A 25,431-nucleotide genomic window follows, 5' to 3' on the forward strand; every position below is an offset into this window, starting at 1 on the left:
AATGTAAGGGAAGGAAATATCCCAGAAAAGTACAAAGGAAATCCAAAGTAAAAACTAGGAATATTTATGAAAAATGGCAAGGCAAAGTTGTTACTTATCAATAGTCACCTTGAATGTAGATGGCCTCAACTCTCCAGTTAAAAGACAAAGACTGGCTGAATGGATTAAAAAACAAAATCAAACTATTTGTTGCCTACAAGAAACACATCTCACCAACAAAGATGCACAGAGACTGAAAGTGAAAGGATGGAAAAAGATATTCCATGCTAATAGAAACCAAAAAAGAGCTAGTGAAGGGGCCAGCGCTACGGTGCCATCGGTTAACACCCTGGCCTGAAGTGCCGGCATCCTATAAGGGCACCAGTTCTAGTCCTGGCTGTTCCTCTTCCAATCCAGCTCTCTGCTATGCCTGGGAAAGCAGTAGAGGATGGCCCAAGTCCTTGGGCCCCTGCACCCACGTGGGAGACCTGGAGGAAGCTCCTGGCTCCTGGCTTCGGATTGGCACAGCTCTGGCTGTTGTGGCCAATTGGGGAGTGAACCAGCAGATGAAAGACCTCTCTCTCTCTCTCTCTCTCTCTGCCTCTCTTATCTCTATGTAACTCTCTAACTTTCAAATAAATAAATAAAATCTTTAAAAAAGAGCTAGTGTGGCCATCATAATATCAGACAACATAGACTTTAACACAAAAACTATTAAGAGACAAAGAATAACGCTATGTAATGATTAAGAGATCAGTTCAGAGCCGGCGCCGTGGCTCAATAGGCTAATCCTCCACCTTGCGGCGCCGGCACACCGGGTTCTAGTCCCGGTCAGGGCACCGGATTCTGTCCCGGTTGCCCCTCTTCCAGGCCAGCTCTCTGCTATGGCCAGGGAGTGCAGTGGAGGATGGCCCAGGTGCTTGGGCCCTGCACCCCATGGGAGACCAGGAAAAGCACCTGGATCCTGGCTCCTGCCATCGGATCAGCGCGGTGCGCCGGCTGCAGCGGCGGCCATTGGAGGGTGAACCAACGGCAAAGGAAGACCTTTCTCTCTCTGTCTCTCTCTCTCACTGTCCACTCTGCCTGTCAAAAATAAAAATAAAAAAAAAGAGATCAGTTCAGCAGGAGGATGTAACTAGTATAAAAGCATATGCACTAAATTACAGAGCACCTGGCTATTTAAAAGAAATATTAAGAGATCTAAAGGGAGGCATAGACTCAAAGACAGTATCAATGTGGGATGTCAATGGACAGATCAACCAGACAGAAAATCAGCAAGGAAACCGCAGAGTTAATCAACGTGATAGACCAAATGGACCTAACAGATACCTAAAAAACTTTTCATCCTACAGTTGCAGAATACACATTCGTCCAGCAGTGCATGGAACTTTCTCTAAGACTGACCATATGCTAGCCCATAAAACAAGTCTCAGCAAATTCAAAAAAATCAAAATCATAGCATGCATCTTCTCAGGCCACAATGGAATGATGCTGAAAATCATCAACTCAGGAATTTCTAGAACATATACAAACACATGGAGACTGAACAACATGCTCCTGAATGAACAGTGGGTCATAGAAGAAATCAAAAGAGAAATAAAAAATGGAAACAAGTGAAGATGACAATGCAACATCAAAACTTATGAGATACAGCAAAAACAGTTAAGATGAAAGTTTATAGCAATAGGTGCCTACATCAAGAAATTGAAAAGGCAAAAAATAAATGAAGTATCAAAGCATCGCAAGTATCCAGAAAAACAACAGCAAACCAAACCCAAAGCAAGTAGGTGAAAAGATATAATTAAAATTAGAGAAGAAATCAACAAAATTGAAACCAAAAGCAACATGAAAGATCAGCAAAACAAAGAGCTGTTTTTTTGAAAAAATAAAAAAAATTAACACACCACTGGTCCAACTAACCAAAAAAAGGAGAGAGAAGAACAAAATCAATAAAATTAGAGATGAAAAATGAAATGTAATAACAGGCACCACAGAAATAAAAAAAATCATTAGAAATTCTGGCAGGCCAGCACTGCAGCTCAATAGGCTAATCCTCTGCCTGTGGCACCGGCATACTGGGTTCTAGTCCCTGTTGGGGCACCAGATTCTGTCCCAGTTGCCCCTCTTCCAGTCCAGCTCTCTGCTGTGGCCCAGGAGTGCAGTAGAAGATGGCCCAAGTGTTTGGGCCTTGCACCCACATGAGAGACCAGGAGAAGCACCTGGCTCCTGCCTTCGGATCGGCATGTTGTGCCGGCCACAGCGTGCCAGCCGTGGCAGCCATTGAGGGTTGAACCATTGGTAAAAGGAAGACATTTGTCTCTGTCTCTCTCTTTCACTGTCCACTCTCCCTGTTAAAAGAAAAAAAAAGAAATTCTGGCAAAGAGCTGTATGCCAACAAAATGGGAAACTTAGAAGAAATGGATAGCTTCTTGGACACATAAAAACTTAAATTGAGCCATGAAGACATGGAAAACCTAAATAGACCCATTACCAACACAGAAATTGAATTAGTAATAAAGACACTATCAACAAAGAAAAGCAAAGGACCAGATTGTTTCACTGCTGTATTCTACCAGACATTTAAAGAAGAACTAACTCCAATTATTCTCAAGTTATTCAAAACAATTAAAAGGGAGGGAATCCTCATAAATTGTTTCCATGAAGCCAGTATCACCTTAATTCCTAAACCCAGGAAAAGACACAACAGAGAAATAGAGAACTACAATCCAGTTTCCTTGATGAACATAGATGCAACAATCCTCAACAAAATTCTAGCTAATCAAATCCAACAACACATCAGAAAGATCATTCATTCAGAACAATGGGATTTATCCCTGGTATGCAGGGATGGTTCAACATTCACCAATCAAGTAATGTGATACATCACATTAACAAATTAAAGAACAAAAACCATATGATTTTCTCAGTTAATGCAGAGAAAGATTTTATAAAATACAACACCCTTTAATAATGAAAACTCTAAGCAAATTGGATATAGAAGGAATATTCCTCAGCAAAATCAAAGCAATTATGACAAACCCATAACCAGCATTCTATTCAACGGGGGAAAGTTGGAAACACTCTGACTGAAACCTGGAACCAGACAAGGATGCCCACTCTCACCATTGCCATTTAATATAGTTTTAGAAGTTTTAGCCAGACCATTAGGCAAGAAAAATAAATCAAAGGGATACAGATTGGGAAAGAGGAAGTTCAACTATCCCTATTTGCAAATGGGATATATATATATATATATATATATATATATATATATTCTATATATAGGGGATCCAAAAGAATCTACCAAGAGTCTATTGGAACTCACAAAAGACTTTGGTGAAATAGTGGGATATAAATCAATACATAAAAATCCATAGGCTTTGTATACACAGACAATGCCACAGCTGAGAAAGAACTTCTAAGATAAATCCCATTCACAATAGCTACAAAAAAAATCAAATAACTTTGAATAAAATTAACCAGGGATGTCAAAGATCTCTACATGAGAATTACAAAACATTAAAGAAGGAAATAGAAGAAGATATAAAAAAATAGAAAAATCTTCCATGTCATTAATTGGAAGAATCAATATCATCAAAATGTCCATTATTCCAAAAGCAATTTACAGATTCAATGCAATACCAATCAAAATACTGAAGATTTCTTCTCAGATTTAGAAAAAATGATGCTGAAATTCAAATGAAAACACAAGAGACCTTGAACAGCTATATCTATCTTATACAACAAAAACAAATCCAGAGGCATCACAATACCAGATTTCAAGAAATACTACAAGGCAGTTATTATCAAAGCAGCCTGGTACTGATACAAAAACAGATGGATAGACCAACAGAGCAGAATAGAAATGCCAGAAATTCATCCAAACATCTACAATCAACTTGTATTTGACCAAGGAGCTAAAACCAATCCTTGGAGCAAAGACAGTCTCTTCAACAGATGGTTCTGGGAAAATTGAATTTCCACATGTGGAAGTATGAAGTAGGACCCCTACCTTATACCTTACATAAAAATCCATTCAAAATAGATTAAAGATCTAAATCTAAACCTGATACCACCAAATTATTAGAGAACATTGGAGAAACCCTACAAGACATTGGCACAGGCAAAGAATTCTTGGAAAAGACCCAAGAGGCACAGGAAATCAAAGCCAAAATCAACAAATGGGATTACATCAAATTGAGAAGTTTCTGTACAGCAAAAGAAACACTTAGGAAAGTGAAGAGGCAACCAACAGAATGGGAGTAATTATTTGCAAACTATATAACTAATACAGGGTTAATAACCAGAATATTCAAGAGATCAAGAAACTACACAACAACAAAACAAACAACCCAGTTAAAAAAAAAAAAACCCTAAATGAAAGATCTCTGTGAGTGAGATCCCAGTGGAAAGAAAAGGTCTTCAAAGAAGGAGGTACCTTTCTCTGAAGGGAGGAGAGAACCTCCACTTTGAATATGACCTTGTCTAAACAAGATAAGAGTTGGTGAACTCAAAAGGCTTCCATAGCCTTGGAAACTCATGACTGGTGCATAGGGAGATTACTGATGCCATAAACAGGAGTGTCAATTGGTAAAGTCAACAACAGGAGTCACTGTGCACTTACTCCTCATGTAGGATCTCTGTCCTTAATGTGCTGTACATTGAGACTTAATGCTATAATGAGTACTCAAACAGTATATTTCGCTTTGTGTTTCTATGGGGGTGCAAACTGTTGAAATCTTTACTTAATGTATACTAAACTGATCTTCTGTAAAAAAAAAGAAGAAATTATCAATTCCCAACTTGACTCTCACTGGGATTAAACATGACAATAGGTCTGCTCTGATTTCATCATCATTTAAAAAATCATCTATTATTTTTCACTTTATGTTTGTGTGGGAGCAAACTGTTGAAATCTTTACTTAATGTATGCTAAACTGATCTTCTGTAGATAAAGAGAATCGAAAATGAATCCTCATGTGAATGGAAGGGGAGAGGGAATGGGAAAGGGGAGGGATGCGGGTGGGAGAGACGATATGGGGGGGAAGCCATTGTAATAAGCTGTACTTTGGAAATTTATATTCATTAAATAAAAGTTAAAAAAAAAAAGAGAAAGGGGGGAATGTGGGATGAGAGAATACCTAGGACTAAAAAAAAAAAAAAAAAAGAAATGGGCAGAGGACTTAAACAGACATTTTCAGAAGTGGAAATCCAAATGGCTAACAGACACATGAAAAAAAGTTCAGGATCACTAGGCATCAGGGAAAGGAAAATCAAAACTGCAATGAGGTTTTATGTCACCCCAGTTAGAATGACTTTCATACAGAAATCAACAAACAACAAATACTGTTGAGGATATGGGGAAAGATGGTACCCTACTCCACTGTTGGTGGGAATGTAAACTGGTAAAGCCACTATGGACTACAGTTTGAAAATACCTCAGAAACCTGAATATAGATCTACCATATGACACAACCCTCCCACTGCTGAGAATTTACTCAAGGGAAATGAAATCAGCAAATAAAAGAATTATCTGCACCCCCATGTTTATTGCAGCTCAATTCATAATAGCTAAGACATGGAATCAACGTAAATGCCCATCAACGGAAGACTCAATTAAGAAATTATGGGATATTTATTTTATGGACTACTACACAGTGGATAAAAAATGAAATCTGGTCAGTTGCAACAAAATGGATGAATCTGGAACACATCATACTTAGTGAAATAAGCCAGTCCCAAAGGTGTCAAAAACCATATGCTCTCCCCAATCTGTGGTAACTAATAGAACACCTAAAAGGAAATCTGTAGAAGTGAAATTTACACGTTGAGAAGCAATGACCTGAACAGCTCTTGTCTTGGCTGTTGAAGAATGTTTTTTTTTCTCTTCTTCATACTAATTGTGGCACTCTTTATCTAACATAGAGTTAATCATGTGTGTATAAAGTCAACTGATAGATCTCAGGAAAAAATAAGAGTGGGAATAGGAGAAGAAGGAGGAATTTTGTAACTATAATTCTGCATAGTTCTGCATGTATTCCTACAGACTTACTTCTTAGGGCACAGTTTAAAAACTTGCCATGGAACCCCAAATCTCAAGCTGGGTGGTAAAAAAGCCATCTTTCATGTTAAAATGATCTTATAGACAGCATTAAGTGTTAGAGGGATCATATAAATAAGATCAAGCGTCTGCTAGTAACAGTAGATAGAATTATAAGGATAGAATATTCCACCATGGGAAGCAGTCCACACAGCAGACTCATAGAATGACAGTCACTTTAAGTAGCACTCTGAACTCAGAATCAGCCTTTCAGGCATTCTGTTCTGGCTAAAAAGCCCATAAGAGCATTTCAGGCATGGAAAGCCAAGACACTGTGGCAAAAAAATTCTTAACATGAAGGATCTCTGTGAGAGAGACCCCACTGGAAAGAAGTCGCCATCAAAGACAAATGTACATTTCTCTGAAGGGAGTAGAGAACTTCCACTTTGCTTATGGCCTTGTCTAAATATTAACAGAGATTGTAGATTCAAGATGCTTCCATAGCCTTGGCAGCTCATGTCAGGAGCCTCCAGTGATCAGTGATGTCATACATAAGAGTCTTAATTGTTAAATTAACAATAAGAGTCATGGTACACTTACTTCCCATGCAGGACTTCTATCCTCAGGGAGAATTAACTGTAAAACTTGTTCTCAAACAGTTGTGTGTGTGTGTGTGTGTGTGTGCAAATTGTTTAAGTCTTTACTTAGTATAGAGTTGGTCTTCTATGTATAATGTTAATTATAAATGAATCTTAATGGGGCCAGCACCGTAGCTCACTTGGCTAATCCTCCACCTGTGGCACGGGCATCCCATGTGGGCTCCGGGTTCTAGTCCAGGTTACTCCTCTTCCAGTCCAACTCTCTGCTGTGGCCTGAGAAGGCAGTGGAGGATGGCCCAAGTGCTTGGGTTCCTGCACCTGCATGGGAGACCAGGAAGAAGCACCTGGCTCCTGGCATTGGATCAGTGCAGCACCGGTCATGGTGGCCTCTTGGGGAGTGAACCAATGGAAGGAAGACCTTTCTCTCTGCCTCTATCTCTCACTGTCTATATCTCTACCTGTCAAATAAAAAAAGAATTTTAATGGAGAATGGGACTTGGAATGGGAGAGAGAGGAGGAAATGGGGTGAGAGTGGGGTGGGAGGGTAGGTATGGTGGGAAGAATCACTATATTCCTAAAGTTGTACTTAGGAAATTTGTACTCATTAAATAAAAAGTTTCTTTGGGGAAAAAATAAATAAATAAAAGAAAGAAATGATGTTGCCCATGGTGATAGATTTAGCATCAATGACTGTGAACTCAGAAGACTGAATTCCCTCAACTTCTTTCCTACTTACCTTCCCCAAAAGTAGTGATGGGTTTTGACATTCTCATCTGCTTGAACAATTAATCCAAAAAAAATTTCCTTTATCTAGACAAGTTTAAATTAACCTTGGCCTGATGAATCATTTTCTATTTGGGGGACACACAACATATAAATGATTCATTTTGTCAGGAATCAAGCAAAGGAGTTTGTGGATGGTGATGGAACCCTATTATATCAGGGCATCTCATACTCTTTGGCACCAGGGAGCTGAAGACACAAGAACAAACAACCTACAAAATTCTGTTTTAGATTTTTTTGTTTAAGGAGGCATCTTGCATATTAATTGTGAATATGCACATAATAAAAGGTAGATTGTTCAGCATGGGATCTGAGAAATATTATCTATTTAAAAAAAGAGACTAAAACCCTGATGTTCTCAAAGGATTGATGCTTACCGTGCTAAAAGATTAATCATAATAGAGTTAAAATAGCATTAATTTCTATATTTTATCCTCATTTCAAATTTGTATTAGAACAGAAACAGCAATTAAAAAAAAAGGTTCCAGTGAAAATAAGCAGAATTCAAAATACATATCTATGTATCTGTGCCAATTTTTGTTTTCTGAAGACAGGAAAACTAAAGTTTAAAATTATGAGTTGCACTGCCCATTCATTATAATAATGTTAGTAACCAAAAAATGTTTGGATCTTCTCTCCTAGAAATAAAATTGGTAACAGCTATGGAAATCTCTCTGTCATATTTATCCTTCAATGTTCTGATCAAAAACGATTTCCCTAGTGTGTTTCCACTGTAGTGGCTTTCACAATACTTTTCAGTTAGAGTGCTTAATTTCTTTTCATTGCTCTTCTCAGACAGCCACAGTATCTTGGGATATCCGAACACTGTACTCAACAGTACCTGAAGATGCAGAGCGCAAAGCAGAAAATTTACTGGTGAAAGAGGTAAATACAATGATTCTCATCCTTTAATTTGTAAAATGTTTGCTAACCCAAGGGACTTCTCAATGCATTGTACTATTATTTTCATCTTCCTCTTTTACTGACTAGTTGATGTCTTTCAAACTTCATCAACTCTGGGTGGCTTTCAATCTTCCTGTTATTCTGTTTTCATTATCCAGTGACTGCCCAAGATTTAGATTTTCTTTTCTTTTTACTTAACAAAATTCCCATGTTGAGAAATAGTTGAGTGTGCTTAATAAAAAGATTTAATTTTATTTCACTTTTATGGACTGAGTTGTGGGAATGACCATGTGAGAATTTTAAACTTTCTGTTTTTAGAGCGATGCAACCCTCCATAGGTTTCATATCCATGATTCTACTAACTGCAAATCATAAATATTCAGAAAAAAATGCACCTGTATTGACCATGCATAAGTTTCTTCTTATTATTCCCTAAACAATACATCATAGCAATTATATATACATATATATATGTATAGCATTTATATTGTCTTAGGTAATAAAAGTAATCTAAAGGTCATTTAAAGTATATAGGGGATTACATAGGTTATATGCAAAACTATACCATTTTATACAAGAATATTCAAAAAACTTAATGAAAAAAATTTTTTAAGATTTATTTATTTGAGAGGCAGAGCTACAGAGAGGCAGAGCAGAGGGAGAGAGAGGTCTTCCATCCATTGGTCCACTCCCCAAATGGCTACAATGGTCAGAACTGGGCCATCTGAAACCTGGAGCCACGAGCTGTCTCTGGGTCTCCCATGCGAGTGCAGGGGCGCAAAGATTTGGGCCACCCTCTAGTGCTTTCCCAGGCCAAAGCAGAGAGCTAGATCTGAAGTGGGGCAGCCGGGACTCAAACTGGTACCCATACAGAGCGCTGGCACCAGAGGAAGCAGTTTCACCCACTATACCACAGTACTGGTTCCAATGGTTTTTAAAATATTTATTTTGTTGCAAATAAATTTTAAATCCATGCACAATTTTTTCATAACATACATTTCCATGAACTTTTTTCAAATATCCTTGTAAAATAACTTGAGCATCTGTGGATGTTTCTGTTCATGAGGGGTCCTGGAATCGATCCCCCATGTATACTGAGGACACTGGTATTTAAGTACTAAATAATAAGTGTAAATAGATAATTGTCTAAGCCCTGTGGATAGTTTTGAAAGATTGATAAAAATCTCTGTATAGACCATCTACTTGCCTTGAATGGGCATATCAGAAGCCAGAAGCCTACAGAAATACTTCTTCCTCTGACCAGAAACCAGGCTGCTTCAGGGCAGGGATCTGATCAGCATATCCACCTGCTTAGCCCTGTTTACTAAAAAAATAAATGCAGCTGCTCTTTCCTTTATAGAAAATGCAGTGATATAGCCTAGTCCAGAGTGGATTAAACTGAAAGTAGCGAGTCTAAATGCACCTTTTAATCCTGAGAAAGCGTCACATCCAAATTAGGATTTAATTAAAGCTACTATGACTCCAAAATGTTTTCACAATTCTTAAATGTACTTGACTTATGTGTAGACCTATTAATGCCAATGTAATTTGTCATTTGTTGAATCCAGTTTATTGTCTGCCGTAAATTCATCTCTTTATTTTTTCCAATTCCATTATTGCCTATTTATTTCTACTAATTCACATTGATAGGAAAAAGAAAAGTATGCAGACTCAGATAACATCAGGCTATCTGAGAATCCTGTGTTTACATATACTGATGCAAATAGTGTGAGATATCAGCAGCATTATATTTTGCATGCAGTCGCCTTTGAGGGAATTTTAGTATCTACTAAGGCATCAATATTCTGTACAAAATAAAAATGTAGGCAAATAACTTTCTATACTAGCAGTTGAGAATCACTGAGATTAAGTCTCCAAAAAACCCTACAATGAACATGTGTTAACTAAGGTAGGATTTAAAATTTTAATGGTATTGAATTCCTCATTGGGAACATTTAATCAGGTCTTCACTAAAACATTGCAACTTCTTCAGAAAGAGCTTTAACTTTGTTGTCAGATTTTTTCCCCTGAAGACTGTAAAGTTTTGTTGCAAGTATGAATATAATTTCTAAAATTCTTTTTATTTTCTTATTGTTAATTGCTGATTTTTAATAAAAGTATTTGTTTTCTAATACAAATGACTAAATAACTATCTTACTAAACACTCTTATCCTAATTTCTTATTTTATTTTTAGATGTGTAGGCTTATAATCTGAAAATGAAAATTTTCTCCTTTTCTAATAAGTTAATAAGAATAATATTGTTTATTTTTTTTAGTTCTACTTATTTATTTTATTTGTAAAGCAGAGTTACAGAGAAGCTGAGGCAGAGAGAGAGAAAGAGAGAGAGAGAGAGAGAGAGAGATCTTCCATCCACTGGTTCACTCCCCAAAGCCAGGAGCTAGGAGTTTCTTCCGGGTCTCCCACAGGGGTTCGGGGCCCAAGGACTTGAGCCATCTTCCACTGCTTCCCCAGGCCAGAGCAGAAATCTGGGTTAGAAGTGAAGCAGCCAGGACTCAAACCAGTGCCCATATGGAATGCCAGCACTGCACGCAGTGGCTTTACCCTCTATGCCACAGCACCAACCCCAATGATATTGTTTCTTAAGCTTTTGTTTTACTCTATTATCAAATATTCCCAAAACAATGTTAAAATATGATACTAGTGTCAGACATTCCCTGATATTTTATGAAATATGGTGTTTTAGGCTGGTTTCTTGCATCTGTCTATCGTATTTTAAAAAGTGCTTTTCTTAGTCTTTTCAGGGTGTTTGCAATAATATATAATCAATGCAATACACAACAACTAAAAATAAAATGTTCACATATCTTAATGTAGAGATCCAAGGTTTATTAAGAGAAAAAGGCACCAAATATATAGTATGATATTATTGAGATACAAAACCATTAAATGTACACATAAATATGTTTATATAAGTCTAGAAAAAGTATTGAAGATGCACCATCAAGCTTTGAACATTGGTGGTCTCAAGTTTGGGAGTGCAAGGGAGGGGAGATATTAATTTTAGATTTATATCATTTTTACTTTTATGTTGTTACAAGTGAATTTATTAATTATAATATTTTGGAAAAAATTAGAATATATTTTAAAATGCTGCCAATATGGACACAGCCTAGTACATTGCCTAAACTTATTTCCAAAGGTTAAACTACAATGTCATTAGGTAGTTTATAAGAAATTACTTCAGATTATACTTTCATTATTTTCATCTGGATAATGAAGAAGTCATGGAGCAATCAGAATCTCATGTATGTTTTACTTTGGTAGTCTATCTGCTGTCACTAACAGAAGTCAGCTAAGTTCATCTGACATAGTCCAGTCCTCACTATGTTTAATATAACTACTATGGATTTATAAATGCTTTCATAATTTTAGAAACTTCCTATTTCTTGGTCTTATCATTCATTTTCTGTGTGTGGGGCTTGTGTGTAATTCCAGTTTTCCAGCAATTTCTTTTGGATTGTAGAAAATTGCTCTGACACGAGCCAGGCGTCTTTCTGATATGTTGGGCTTGATGGCCAGCCTCCTTCAGCTCTTGCCTCTTAACACCTTGATTTTATTTCTGAGTATGCTCTCTAGGTAAGGGCCAACCAGCCCGAAGCTAATCCCAGGACTGCTTCAGAACGCCTTCCACCAATTTCTGAATCCAACCAATGTTTCAAGTTCAGCTACTTTCCCAGAGGAAGCTTGTCCTGAGAAGCAAATCTATACAGCACAGGGGACTTCAAAGCACTACTCTAGGGTTTTTAGGGGTTCTTAGTTTTGTTGGATATTCAAGAATCCCTGCACCACAATTTCAGATTGATCCATTTACCTCTACAGTTCTTGGAGAATTGTCATCTTCAACAGAAAACAGTTGACCAAATACTTGGCTTTCCCTTATTATTTCTTCTGGGGAGAAATTTCTCATATTCACTCTTGTTCCCACTTTAATTCCCTTTTATGTACTTGCAACCTCCTTTTCTCACTTCAACTTTCAGCTTCTCGCTTCTCCTAAGAACTTCTCCAAGGAGAAACCAAGAGGAGAGTGCTGCTTACCCTAGGTCCTGGTATCTGCCCAGCTGCAACAATACGAAGCCCGGGACAGAGCATTCAGCTCTCTGCAACAACATCAAGGAATCTTTTCCTGTCATAGTTAAGGACTTAAGGATAGAGACAGTTAGTGGAGAAATCATGGGAAGGAATTATTTTTTACCCTTGCTGATTTTTCAGTATCACTAGCAGTGAAAATCCTGAAAATCTCCCGTGGTTGTGTTTGTTTTTGTAAGGAAGAAGACAAAAGCCTGGTTACAGATAACCCTTAATGACAGGGAGCATAAGTAGTCAGGTCTGGTAAAATAGATGAACAGAAAGGGATCATCTGAGAACTAAGTTAAGGCTAATGAATGACTCCAGAGAACCGTGCTGGCAAAAAGTCTTGGTCACATTTGGCAGTAGCAGCTAACCTTGATTCACTGCTTACTCTATGCTTGAAACCCGTTACTTGATATAATTATGAATCATATTGTATCACTATCACCATCTCCAACTTCTGCTGATAGGAAATTATATCAAAGAAAGAGGAAGAGACTTTCCCAGCCAGCATGATCCAACTAGGAATAGACAGATCCAACATCTGGACAACCTCCACCCAGCCCTAGCCCGTGGGTACTTAACCACAGCACTAAGTGCCAATACATGGCTTTGCTGGAGTAGGATTCTGGAAGGAAGACTTCTCCCAGTCTTCTCCCTCATGGTCTCGTCGCTGTTTTTGTCCAGGTGATTCTGATGCGTCTGATCTATGGGCAGCACTTTAAAATGTTGGCTGGATGGGTGAAACCCATTAAGCCAGCAGTGAAATGATTTCCTTGATGTCTGTAAGGTTTTGTAGACATTGCTGATCTTGCCATGATTGCTGCACTAAGCAACTTTCTGTTCCACCCTGTGCTAAATTGCCCTGTGGCTCCGCACAGGGTGGCCAGGACAGCTACCTTGTTGCTAGGCAGCGAATTTACAAGAATCTAGTTTAAACACATCCAGATCAATAAAAATTTTAAGTTATATCTCACATCTCTCTACTTTGACAATTCTCAGCCTCTTGTGAAAGGCTGTAGCATGCTTTCTTTAAATCTTGAGTGACTTCATATTTTTAGAGAGTTAAGTAAAATGAAGTGTACCTTCCATTTCTGTTTTATCTGCTTCAAAATCTCCTCCATATGTATTATATGTAAGGTTAAATATTTCTCACATGAAAGCCTAGGCTGATTTTGCATCCACAAAAAAATGCTTCACAGTTATGTTAACAATAAGTCATAGTTGAGCGACATTGAATATGTGTGTGTGTGTGTGTGTGAGTACTCTGTAATGTAGTTACTAGGATTCATTTCTGAATGATGAACTAATTTGCCCAAATTCATACACAACCAGAAATAAGACTGTGCTCTCTCTGACTCTGAATTCCGTGTTCTTACCCATTTTATCGTGACTGGCCCTTTGATGACTTCCTTTCAGCATTATGCTTAATAGCCAGACTTGGTGAGGCAGCTCTGCTGCTCGCAAGGGAATAGGTCCTAATGTCCATAAACGATTAACCTTAGTTTCTCCATCTTTAAATACAGTTATAATTCTAACGCTGTGTTCCTGAAAGGAAAGATAGCAATGGAATGGGAACGCTTGGAGAATAGTAACTGGAGAGCATTGTCTTTATCTGATCTTCATAAGTGGCTTAAAGTCAACATCTATAACCATTAAAAAAAAAAAAACACTTCCGTGATAAAGCTCCCCTCCCCTCCACTGTGGGCCTGGAGGAAGGGTCGATTAAAGGGATCTATAAATAGAATGCAGACTTCCTGAGCAAAGCTGGTAGCTTGTAGAGCGAAGTTTCCATTTTAATACACACAAAGGGATAATATAAAGGGGAAGTTCAGCACAGTAATTAAAATTAAGCTCTTGGTGAGGTCTCTGTTAACAAAAGACAATGAGGGGACAGTTCAGGATGAAACAGTGGCTCATGAGGAAAGAAAGTTCAAGAGGCCCCTTCAGTTCAATGTCTGCAAAACAGAAACAGAGTACCAAGGTAGCAAGTACTTGCTTACTCTGAGAACAAAGTCCTCTCCAATTTCTGGAAAACTGTAGAAGTAGAACAACCATGAAATGAGGAGAAAGTAATGAATTCAGAAATGCGAGTCTTTCTTTGACCCAGGTATAAAACACTTGGAGACTTAAGAGATGTGGAAACAGCGTTAGTTAAAAGATAGAAGCAAGTATCTGTAGCTACGAATGTGTGCTCACATATACATACACATAGATGTGTACACACACAAGAATTACGTACTGGCTTCAAACAAAGCTGAGTAATTGGGGCAAGAGAAAGTCCACATTTTCAGCAGGTGCTCCAAACCAGAAATAGTAGGATTCTGCAGAAAAAAATTATGAAAACTGGAACCAAGATTGAATAGAAAATGCAAATCGGATTTAAGACAGTAAATATTGTTGAAATCTCTATGTTTCCATAAAAATTTGCACTAACAGCCAGAAAAACTCATGGTTTGAGTCATGGCAGATACTAGTTTTACAGAGGCACTGAATGTTCTGCAGAAAGTCATCTGCATAGATCTCTCTCTCTCTCTCTCTCTCTTCCTCCCTCCCTCCCTCCCAGCTCTCTCCCTCCTTCCCTCCCTCTGTCACACACACTCATAGAATATCAACTTGCTAATACCTATTGACACTGTCTAGATGAGAATATGGCCTGAAACATTCCCCATATTTATTTAACAGTGGAGAAATTCTGTCCACTTTCCCCTAAGTATCTTGAGAATGTTCATGTGAGTCTGATCTGAGAGATAATCAGGAACAGGGAGTACAGAATAGTTCAAGGGAAGCAGAATCAGTGTTTAGGTGAACCTTCACATGCATTGCAGTGAGGCAAATGCTAATGAAGAAAAGGGGAATATTAAAATCCGTAAAGGGTCAAAAAAGTTGGTTGTCTCTTTTCATGGCCAAACTTTCACTCTCGGTTCTTACTGTTGATATCAAAATGACTCCCTTAGTTCAGGAATTTCATGTGATACTAAGATACAGTCCCAGACAAAACCCAGAGATAACTCCTCTATGGATTTATCTTCATACAAATTGGAAGTTTAAACAAGGTTAATTTCAAAGTTTGCAATAAATAATAATGATCTTAAAGTTCACAGTACCACTTTTCTCAGCCCTTAAATTTCTGTTCTTAATTCCCTGATTATCAGATTGAACTTTGTCTTGTCCTAGAAGTAAATACGAGGTCACTGGTACAAACAAGCTGTTCCTTTAGGTAAGTGGGATTCTGCCACTTCAGATTTGTTTGGGTGAGTTAATTGTCCTCTCTTTATAAAGAGTTAAATTCTCTACATAGAAATCTCCTCTCCTACTGATTGTTACTGTGGGTCACATTATATTGGAAGCTCCAGGATATGTAATAAAGGGCATCAACCATGGGCTGAAATGAGGAAATAGGTTCATTATTCAGTAGATGATGATAAGTGGGTGCAGCACAGTCCCTGCCCTTCAGCTTCATACCATCAGGCAAGAAGTTATAGACCTATGTCAGATTTTTGCATTGCAATCTGACTATTATCACCTGGAGTATTACTTTAAGATATAACAGCAAGGTCAGGTTCACATATCAGAAAAACAAACAAATGAAACCATTAAAGACATACCTGTGAGTAAGACTGCAGAAAAGTTGCACAGTTAGGCACCTATTATAGCCCTTTAATATATATATATATTATATTATATTTATATACAAATATATAACATATCATTAATTATTATAATATAATATTAATAAATATATTATGTGGTATATATTAAATGATATATTAATATATCATTATATATTATAGCACCTTTAATAGCCCAGGTGGGTAACTGTAAAGACCTATATTAACATTTGGTGGTGTGATTATCCTGACAGTAAAGAGCTATTAAGGAGACAGAATTGGGGCAGGCATTGTGACCCTATGGAGTTAAGCTGCTACATGCCATGCCTGCATCCGATATCAGAGTCCCTGATTAAGTTCCACCTGCTCTGCTTCTGATCCAGCTTCCTGCTAGTGCACTTAGGAAGGTAGAGGGTGATAACCCAAGTGTTTGGGTCCCTACCACACTGTGAGATATGAGAGGGAAAGCCTCTCCTAACCCTGGCTGTTGAGGGTATGAGAGTGAATCAGAGAATGAAGGATTCTCTCTCTCTCTCTCTCTCTCTCTCTTTCTCTCCTTCTCTCTCTCTCTCCTTCTCTCTCTCTCTCCTTCTCTCTCTCTCTCCCTCTCTCTCTCCCCCCCCTCATTCTCATTCTATTTTTTAAATAGATGAATAAATCTTCAAATAAGAGATATAATTGACTGGAGTTGGAGACTGAAAAGAAAGTGAACTTGTTAATGATCACTCCCACATTTATAATTCGGGCTATTATAAATGGATATTTATGCCACTACTTTAAATGGGATGCCAAGATTCCTGGAGCAGATACCAATGAAGCAAATAAGATAACTTCATTTGCTAACATACAGAGAGAGAGATGTCCAAGAGGGAGATAACTACATAGAACTGCATAGAACTGGTACACTGGAGCATGGTGAGGACAGTTGCTCTTTAATTAAAAGTTGAAGCTTGGGGCCGGCACTGTGGTGCAGCCGGTTAACGCCCTAGCCTGAAGCATCAGCATCCCATATGGTCGCCTGTTCAAGACCCGGCTGCTCCACTTCCAATCCAGCTCTCTGCTATGGCCTGGGAAAGCAGTGGAGGATGGCCCAAGTCCTTGGGCCCCTGCACCCACATGGGAAACCCAGAAAAAGTTCCTGGCTCCTGACTTCAGATCGGTGCAGCTCCAGCCATTGCTGCCAACTGGGGAGTGAACTATCAGATGGAAGACCTCTCTCTCTCTCCCTCTTTCTCTTTCTCTTTCTCTCTCTCTCTCTCTCTCTCTCTCTGCCTCTCCTCTCTCTGTGTAACTCTGACTTTCAAATAAATAAATCTTAAAAAAAAAAAAGTTGAAGCTTTGCGCCTGGAAAAGCTTATCCAGGACACCACAAGGGCACGCCTGGAGCTTAGAGGGCAGGTGCCTAAGATACACTCACTTAAGAGGCTGGTGAAAAGCATCCTGCACATGGAGTGGAGATGGAGTGGGCCAAGAGGTTGAATAAAGCAAAGAGAAAGTGGTATCTCACAGTCAAAGAGGGGTGGGGTCAACAGTGACGGAGTGTGTGTATCAATGGTGTAAAATGTCAAAGACCACCATAACGGCTCACTGGTTTGGCTGTTCACAGTCACTGGCAGTCTTCGGCAGAGCAGGTTCAGGAGCTGTGAGCTCAACCTGATTACAGCAGATTAAACACTGAAGAAATGCAGAATGGTCATCTTACCAAACAAAGTCTTAGTATATTGTTGTCTCTTACCCTAGAAGATGCTTCAGGTGTAAACCTGGTGGGGCTGGCTCTGGGGTGCAGTGGGTTAAAGCCCTGGCCTGAAACGCCAGCATCCCCTATGGGCTCCGGTTCTAGTCCCGGCTGTTCCTTTTCCAAGCCAGCTCTCTGCTATGGCCTGGGAAAGCAGTAGAAGATGGTCCAAGTCCTTGGGCCCCTGCACCTGCATGGGAGACCCAGAAGAAGCTCCTGCTTCCTGGCTTCGGATCACTGCATTGTTGGCCACTGCGGCCATCTGGGGAGTGAACCAGTGGATGGAAGACCACTCTCTGTCTCTACCTCTCTTTCTAACTCTTTCAAATAAGTAAAAAATAAATCTTTTAAAAAAAAAGAGTAAACCTGGCAAAAATGTTGGGACTCTTCAAGAAGAAAGCCGTATGCACAGCAAAGTTAAAAGTAGCTTAGTAAGCACTTTATTGATTTTTAAATTATGTACCAAATACCGCCTAATGTGTGAAAAGCAAAATTTTATAATCATGAAACACGTTGTTATTAAATGATGCAATATTGAAAGTAAAACCTTTCTCTTCTTAGTATCCAACTAAGTCAAAGAAAGTTATGAATATTCAAGGTAGAAGCTACATCTCATGAGTTCATGGAAGTAAAATAAAAGTGATATTATTAAACAACTGGAATTCTAGATAGAGTGAAGAGATTTTAAATTTAAAAATTTTTAAAAGTTGGTCATAATTAAATATATTTAATGCTGAACATTTTTATAATTTGAAAGATATGTATCTAATCAGAATGAAGCTTATCTTGTTTCAAGAAAACGTGGGGAATATCTTTTCTTACTTTTTTTTTTTTTTGACAGGCAGAGTTAGACAGTGAGAGAGAGACAGAGAGAAAGATCTTCCTTCTGTTGGTTCACCCCCCCAAATGGCTGTTACAGCCGGCACGCTGCGCCTATCCAAAACCAGGAGCCAGGTACTTGCTCCTGGTCTCCCACGCGGGTGCAGGGCCCAAGCACTTGGGCCATCCTCCACTGCCTTCCTGGGCCACAGCAGAGAGCTGGACTGGAAGAGGAGCAACTGAGACAGAATCTGGCCCCCCAACCGGGACTAGAACCCGGTGTGCCGGCACCGCAGGCGGAGGATTAGCCAAGTGAGCCGCGGCGCCGGCCCTCTTTTCTTACTTTTATGGTGAAAATACTTTTATGTGCTTTGTGCCTAATTTTGGACTGTAATTATGCTTATTGATTAAGAAGCCATTGTATAACCAAAATACCTTTTTTTTGGTGCATTTGAAGAAACTTTTGAATCTTATATGTGGAACAATTAGTGTATTTTAAAAAAATTATTGAATCTCATATGTAGAATAATGTGACCTCAAACTGACCCATAAATAAAAGTGGCTCTCAACAGATGATTTGGTGGAGGTGGGTTGCTGTATAAATAAGTTAAGTAAAAATGAATACTATTTCCTGATTCCAAAATGTTGGATAGCAAATGAATGATTCTACTGCCCTCATTAACTTTAAACCATAGCAGTATAATTGTGAAGTTTGTTGGTCTTGGTCTAACTTCTATGTTAGGACATCTGTGCCTAAATCTATTTTTCTGGAGAATATGTGGAAAAATACAGCTCCAAAAATTTCTCCAGATTTGAAAATAAGGATATTATCATTTCTTAATAAAAATAATTGTTGCAAGTAAGCATTTAACCTAGTGGGTAGGACATCCGCATTCCACATTGGAGTACCTGGATTCAATCTTCAACTCCAGCTTCTGAATACAGCTCATGCCAAGGCAAACCTGGGAGGCAGCTGTGACGGCTCAAGTACTGAATTCCTTCCATCCATGTTGGAGACCTGGACTGCATTCCCAGCTCAAAGCTTCAGGCCCACCCGCTCAGCCATTGCGGGCATTTGGGAAATGAACCAGAAAACAAGGTGTCTCTTTCTCTCTCTCTCTCTCTCTCTCTCTCTCTCTCTTTCTCCCTCTCTCTCTTCTCTTCCCCTCGCAAATAAATGTTTAAAAAAATTTTAGATAATAAAATGTGCATCAAAAAAGACCTTCACTAATGAAGGTCTTGGGAAGTTAATGGACTTTTTATTTTGCACTTTTTGAAAGATAAATTTATAAATAAGACTTGTTTCTTTTTTTGACTTCAAAAGAAATCAAGATATGTTGTTGTTTTGCATTTGGCCTGCTCTTATTTCTATGTGATGATAGTAAAGTATTTCTATCAATGCCAAAACAGAATTGATGCCTTCAATTTCTTTTATGCTAAATATATCTCAACATTAAAGGTAAAAAACACATAAAAGTTGATTAAGGTAAATTCCAATGCATTTGTAGTTTGGTGGCGTTAGTGTAAATATATCAGGAAAAAATTGTGGAAAACAAAGTGGATGTGTTTTTCACATTAACAACCCTGAGGAAATTTATCTTTTATTCTCAGAAATCCCTAGAATAGCCATCTTGTTTCCAAATGTGAAAACCTATCCCAATATTAAATTGGATTCCCTTTCTCCACAATAAGAGTAATTCTAACACATTTGGCAGTGAGTGAAAACACAGATGTAGACATCAGAGACCTTGAAGCCTAAGATAATAAAACAGAAACCATTTTGAACACTCGAACCTAAATTTTCAATTGTGTTAAGTTATAACCTGGGTTTTATGTCTTACATGGGAAGAATGATCATAATATTACCAAGGTGTTTTATTACTGCCTGTTACTCACGTCCTCAAAAATTACCTGTGAGATCTACCTGGAAATTAAACCCAGTCTATGTTCCCTGATCAAGTGATTTATAAAATTCTGCTTTCACAGCTGTTTAACTGCCTTAACAGAACACATCTTAAATTTTCTAAAATTTACTTGAAAGGCAGGCAGACAGACAGGCACCCAGGCAGGGAGCTCTCACCCAGTGATACATGGAACAGTTCCCTATGATGGCCAAGGCTGAGTCAGGGATGAAGCTAAGATCAAGGTACACAAACCAGGAACCCAATTAATTGGACCATCACCACTGCCTCCCAAGGTCTCACCCTAGCAGGAATTGCACTCAGGTTCTGTGTAATGGGACATGGGTATCTTAACCAGCAGGCCAGATACCCAGCCCTATAGAACACATTATGAAAAGAGAAGCCACATATTTTGGTCAATTTTCAATTTATTGTCAACAAAGATAATAAACTACACTTTAGGGTACCCTATAGTTCCAAGTAATAATATAATTTAAAAATTATTTTAATTTATAACTGGTAGTTAATATGACGTTATGTTTTCATTATACATGCACACTTATACACATAATAACACTATTTAATCTCAAGTAATATTTTAAGAAACCATAATAAAAATCAAAATCTATTAAACAAGATTGATGATATCTGAAACTAAATCTTGTCTATATTTATACCATATATTTTCCAAACTTATTATTTCTACTTCTTCCTCAAGAGGCCAGTATAAGATTTTTCTTTGATCAAGTAAAAAATATTATTTTTAAAAAATTTTAACTGATACGTAAAAATGTGAATTATTATGGAACAACCTGTGATGTTTTGATATATGTATATGTGGCATAATTTTCTTTTTTTTAAAAAAAAAGTTTTATTTATTTATTGTAAAGGGAAGGGTTACAGAGAGAGAGAGAGAGAGAGAGAGAAAGAGAGATCTTCTATGCACTGGTTCACTCCCCAAATGGTCCAACAGCCGGAGCTGGATGGATCCAAAGCCAGGAGCCAGGAGATTCCTCCGGGTCTCTTATGTGGGTGTAGGGGCTCAAGCACTTGGGCCATCCTCCACTGCTTTCTCAGGCCATCAGCAGAGAGCTGGATTAGGGGTGAAACAGCTGGGACTCAAACTGGTGCCCATATGGGATGCCAGCACTGTAGGTGGTGGCTTTATCCACTATGCCAAGATTCTGGGCCACATAGTATAATTTTCAAATTGAGTAAACATTTCAGTTACCTCAAACATTTATTATTTCTTTATGGCCAAAACACTCAAGATTCTTTCATAAAAATACTTTATCATGAATAATAGTCATACGATTATGCAATAGAACACCGTAATTTTTTTCTATTAATTATAACAATACCAATGAATCAACCTTTCTTTATCTCTTTTTTTACTATCCCTAACCAATGTTTGTACAATAGGTTTTTAAAAATCATTAACTGTCAAACTTATTTTATACTGCAGGAATTAATTATTGCATTTTAAAGGAGCACTTAATGTGACCCATTTGAAGAAAAAAGAAGTTTTGAGTGCATTTTATTTTTGTCTGTATTGTTGATGTACTGAATGATCACATGTCCTGATTTGCAGAAATATCCCCATATTATCACAGGTGACTGAGCTAAATAATATCTCCTTTCCCTCTGAAATATCTCTGTGTGGACAACCAATTATCAATGCATAATCTATATAAATTCACTTAATTTTGTGATGTTTCATTTTTAACATTTATATAATAACCATAATTACTTCTAGTTTCATAAAGAATGGCATGAGTATTAAAAATTACCACCATTGCTTGACAAATACAAAATTAATCCCAATGGTGAGTGAGGGCCAAAATGAGCACCTCTTGTGGTTGCATTAATCTTCCTGGCAAGAAACCAGTTATATAATTAAATAAACCTCTGTAGTCAGAAATAAAAATAATTTTGCACCTAAAAAGCCATCTGTTTTATGTTTATTACCGTGTAGCCAGAATCTAATAAACAGCAAATTGTATTTTCAAACCCAACCCCATATTGCTATATGAGATGTGTAGCATGCTTTGAATTGATTCTAATGATTCCTTAAATAGGAGGGAAAAGAGAAAAGTGAAATATTTTGTTAATGATACTTTAGGGTGTCCTTCATATTTGCCCACTGTTTCTAAAGCTTTTAGATTTTTAGAACTGTCGAGTATCATGTCTAGTTATTACTAAAGCAAGAAGGATAGGATGCAGAAGGCCATTCTTCCAACAAATGTATGGTGAATGCCTACTATCAGTGAAACCTCATGCTGGAGTTATATGTGCTTTCAAAAGGCTTTGTCACTGTGAGTGGAAACTGGGAGGTAATCCCAGTTACTAGGGTACTGAGTGAAGCTAAGACTTGAAAGTTCTCAGTTCATAGTCAAAAGGCATGAAAGAGACTGGACCACATTATCATTCATGCAGGGATGGATATTTTTTAACTTTTATTTGATGAATATAAATTTCCAAAGTACAGCTTATGGATTACAATAACTCCCCCCCCCCATAACTTCCCTCCCACCCGCATCCCTCCCCTTTCCCACTCCCTCTCCCCTTCCATTCACATCAAGATTCATTTTCAATTCTCTTTATATACAGAAGATCAGTTTAGCATATATTAAGTAAAGATTTCAACAGTTTGCTCCCACACAGAAACACAAAGTGAAAAATACTAGTTATAGCATTAAATCACAATGTACAGCACATTAAGGACAGAGATCCTACATGAGGAGTAAGTGCACAGTGACTCCTGTTGTTGACTTAACACATTGACACTCTTGTTTATGGCATCAGTAATCACGCAGGGATGGATTTTACCTGACAAACTAACAGCATTTCTCCTCCACCTTCAGTCACCTGTCATTTCTTAACAATGAAGACCCCTGGGCCGTCCTTTGGGTAATCTGGTTCATTGGATTTCAGGTGGAGCCCAGGGACCTAAATTTTAATTACCAACCCCAGAGATTTCATGGATGCTTTACTGTTTAGGAAACACTATCCAAAAGGCACAAAAGCCTTAAACCATGTTGACTTTCAACATTTTTGTGTCTGATCACATAGAGTAGAGGTAGCAGGCATAAAGGCTGAACAGGCAAACATAAGAAATGGATAAGATGTGAATCAGGTCATCACTGTTTGGAAAAATTAGCCAGCTCAGCAAGCTGGTTGCTCAGTATTCAGCCTTCACCTTTGGAGCAGACTGGCAGCCTCCATGTGAAAGGGGGCTGAGGAGTCCATATTGTGAAACAGGTGCTGTAGGCTAGGAAGTCAGTAAGGGAAAATTGGAGCTATTGCCTTATTGTTGCAAGCAGAGTTGTAGCCTGTGACTTTGAATTTGCAACAGATCATTTCAGCTTAGTTTTTGGACAAAGAGAAGCTGTAGTCAAAATTATAATAGTTCTTAATGATCCTCTTAGAGTGACTGTGTGGGCTGGAACAAAGAATAGAGAATAATTTTCTATGCGTAACATTTCCAAAATGCCATAACTATGTAGGAGAACTGGTTATGTGTTTGCAAAATGCGCTGGCTTTTTCATAATCAGAGAAATCACATATTCAGGAGGAGTTTTAAATTCTTAAGAATCATCTTTGAATCGTGATTCTCATCTACACAAGCACAGGGAGTTGATGAAGACAGAAGTCTCTAAGAATCAGAAGACCTACTTATCTTCCCAAAAATCTACTTTTTTAACACAAGAAAAACAAGTTGTTATTATCAGTTGTTGTGAATATGAATTATCGACTTAAACCTGCTGGGGAAAACGAGTGTTTTTAAAGCAAATATTATTGAGTGCTTACTCTGTACTAAGTGCCTTATAGGAGTTACTTTGTTTGATACTAACAAAGTTGATATTATATAGGCAGAGAAAGATATTAGAGATATTAAGTTATTTAACTGAAATTCCACAGCTAATAAATAATAGACTCCAAGTTCAAAGTTGGGTCTTTTTTTGTCTTTAAGATACAAACAGAAACAGCACACAAAACATCCAGAATGAGGGATCAGATGTGTTTTTATTTTAAAAGCCTGTAATCATCAAACAATTAAAAAATTAACTGATTGGACTTTTAGAGTCATACAAATCCAGTTTGAAATCCTGCTGTTACCAAGTGCAGGACTTGGTAAAAAATCTGAACTTCTCCTTGCCTCTCTGATATATAAAATGTCAATGATAAAATCTTATAGAGGGGTTGTTAAGAGCCTATCAGAAGGTCTAATAGTCAATGTCTGACAAAAAATTGTGAATTTAAAACAAAAGAAGTAGCTCTTTATAAATATAAAATAGTGTCTGGTTCATTGTTGGTCAGTAAAATTTAAGATTAATGTTTCTCAGATTTGGTGGAGTCTATGGAATATTGGAAATACTGTGTATGGCATGCTTCTGTATGCATGTCTATCACGGTAGACAAAGGGACATCACATATCACAAAGGACAGTGAATGACTAGTCGAACAGTACTCTATATCTTGTGCGGTTGTGTGGGTGCAGTCTGTTGAAATTTTTGCTTAGTATATACTAAGTTGATCTTCTGTATATAAAGATAATTGAAAATGAAACGTGATGAAGAATGGGATGGGAGAGGGAGTGGGAGATGGGATGGCTGCGGGTGGGAAGGAGGTGGAGAGGAAAAGCCACAACAATGCAAAAGATGCACTTTGTAAATTTACATTTATTAAATAAAAAAAGAAAAACAAAGGACAGTGAATGAATCCATGTACCAGAAAGCCATTGGAATCTCTGGACAGAAAGTGCAGAGATAAAAATTATTTGACAGAAATCTCTAATCCAGTCCAACGTTCTAAATGCTCAGTAGCAAAATCTGAGATCTTAATAAATAACATTTGATCCAGATCACATCAGGAGTCAGTGCTAATCCCAAGACAGAATCAAGCTTTGGAGGTGTGTATTCTGGCCTCTATTCTTCATGTACACTTTATTTATCCAGAATATACACTGG

At 37.9% G+C, this 25,431-nt stretch overlaps 1 protein-coding gene across 16 annotated transcripts in view; it reads left to right on the plus strand.

Moving 5' to 3' along the window:
* DOCK10 (dedicator of cytokinesis 10) overlaps nt 1-25,431 on the plus strand; it is a 299,156-nt gene that overhangs the window by 142,457 nt on the left and 131,268 nt on the right. For all 16 annotated transcript variants that reach the window (XR_016231420.1, XR_016231421.1, XM_051849117.3 and 13 more), the window contains one exon: nt 8,197-8,286. Coding sequence is in view for 14 of the 16 variants with exons in the window: in XM_051849117.3 (XP_051705077.3) it covers nt 8,197-8,286 (90 nt within the window). In the remaining 2 variants the exon portion in view is untranslated. The remainder of the gene's footprint in view (nt 1-8,196; nt 8,287-25,431) is intronic.

This window comes from Oryctolagus cuniculus, chromosome 3 (genome assembly GCF_051225735.1).
Source record: "Oryctolagus cuniculus isolate XC-2025 breed Fujian yellow rabbit chromosome 3, ASM5122573v1, whole genome shotgun sequence".
Lineage (NCBI taxonomy): Eukaryota > Metazoa > Chordata > Mammalia > Lagomorpha > Leporidae > Oryctolagus > Oryctolagus cuniculus.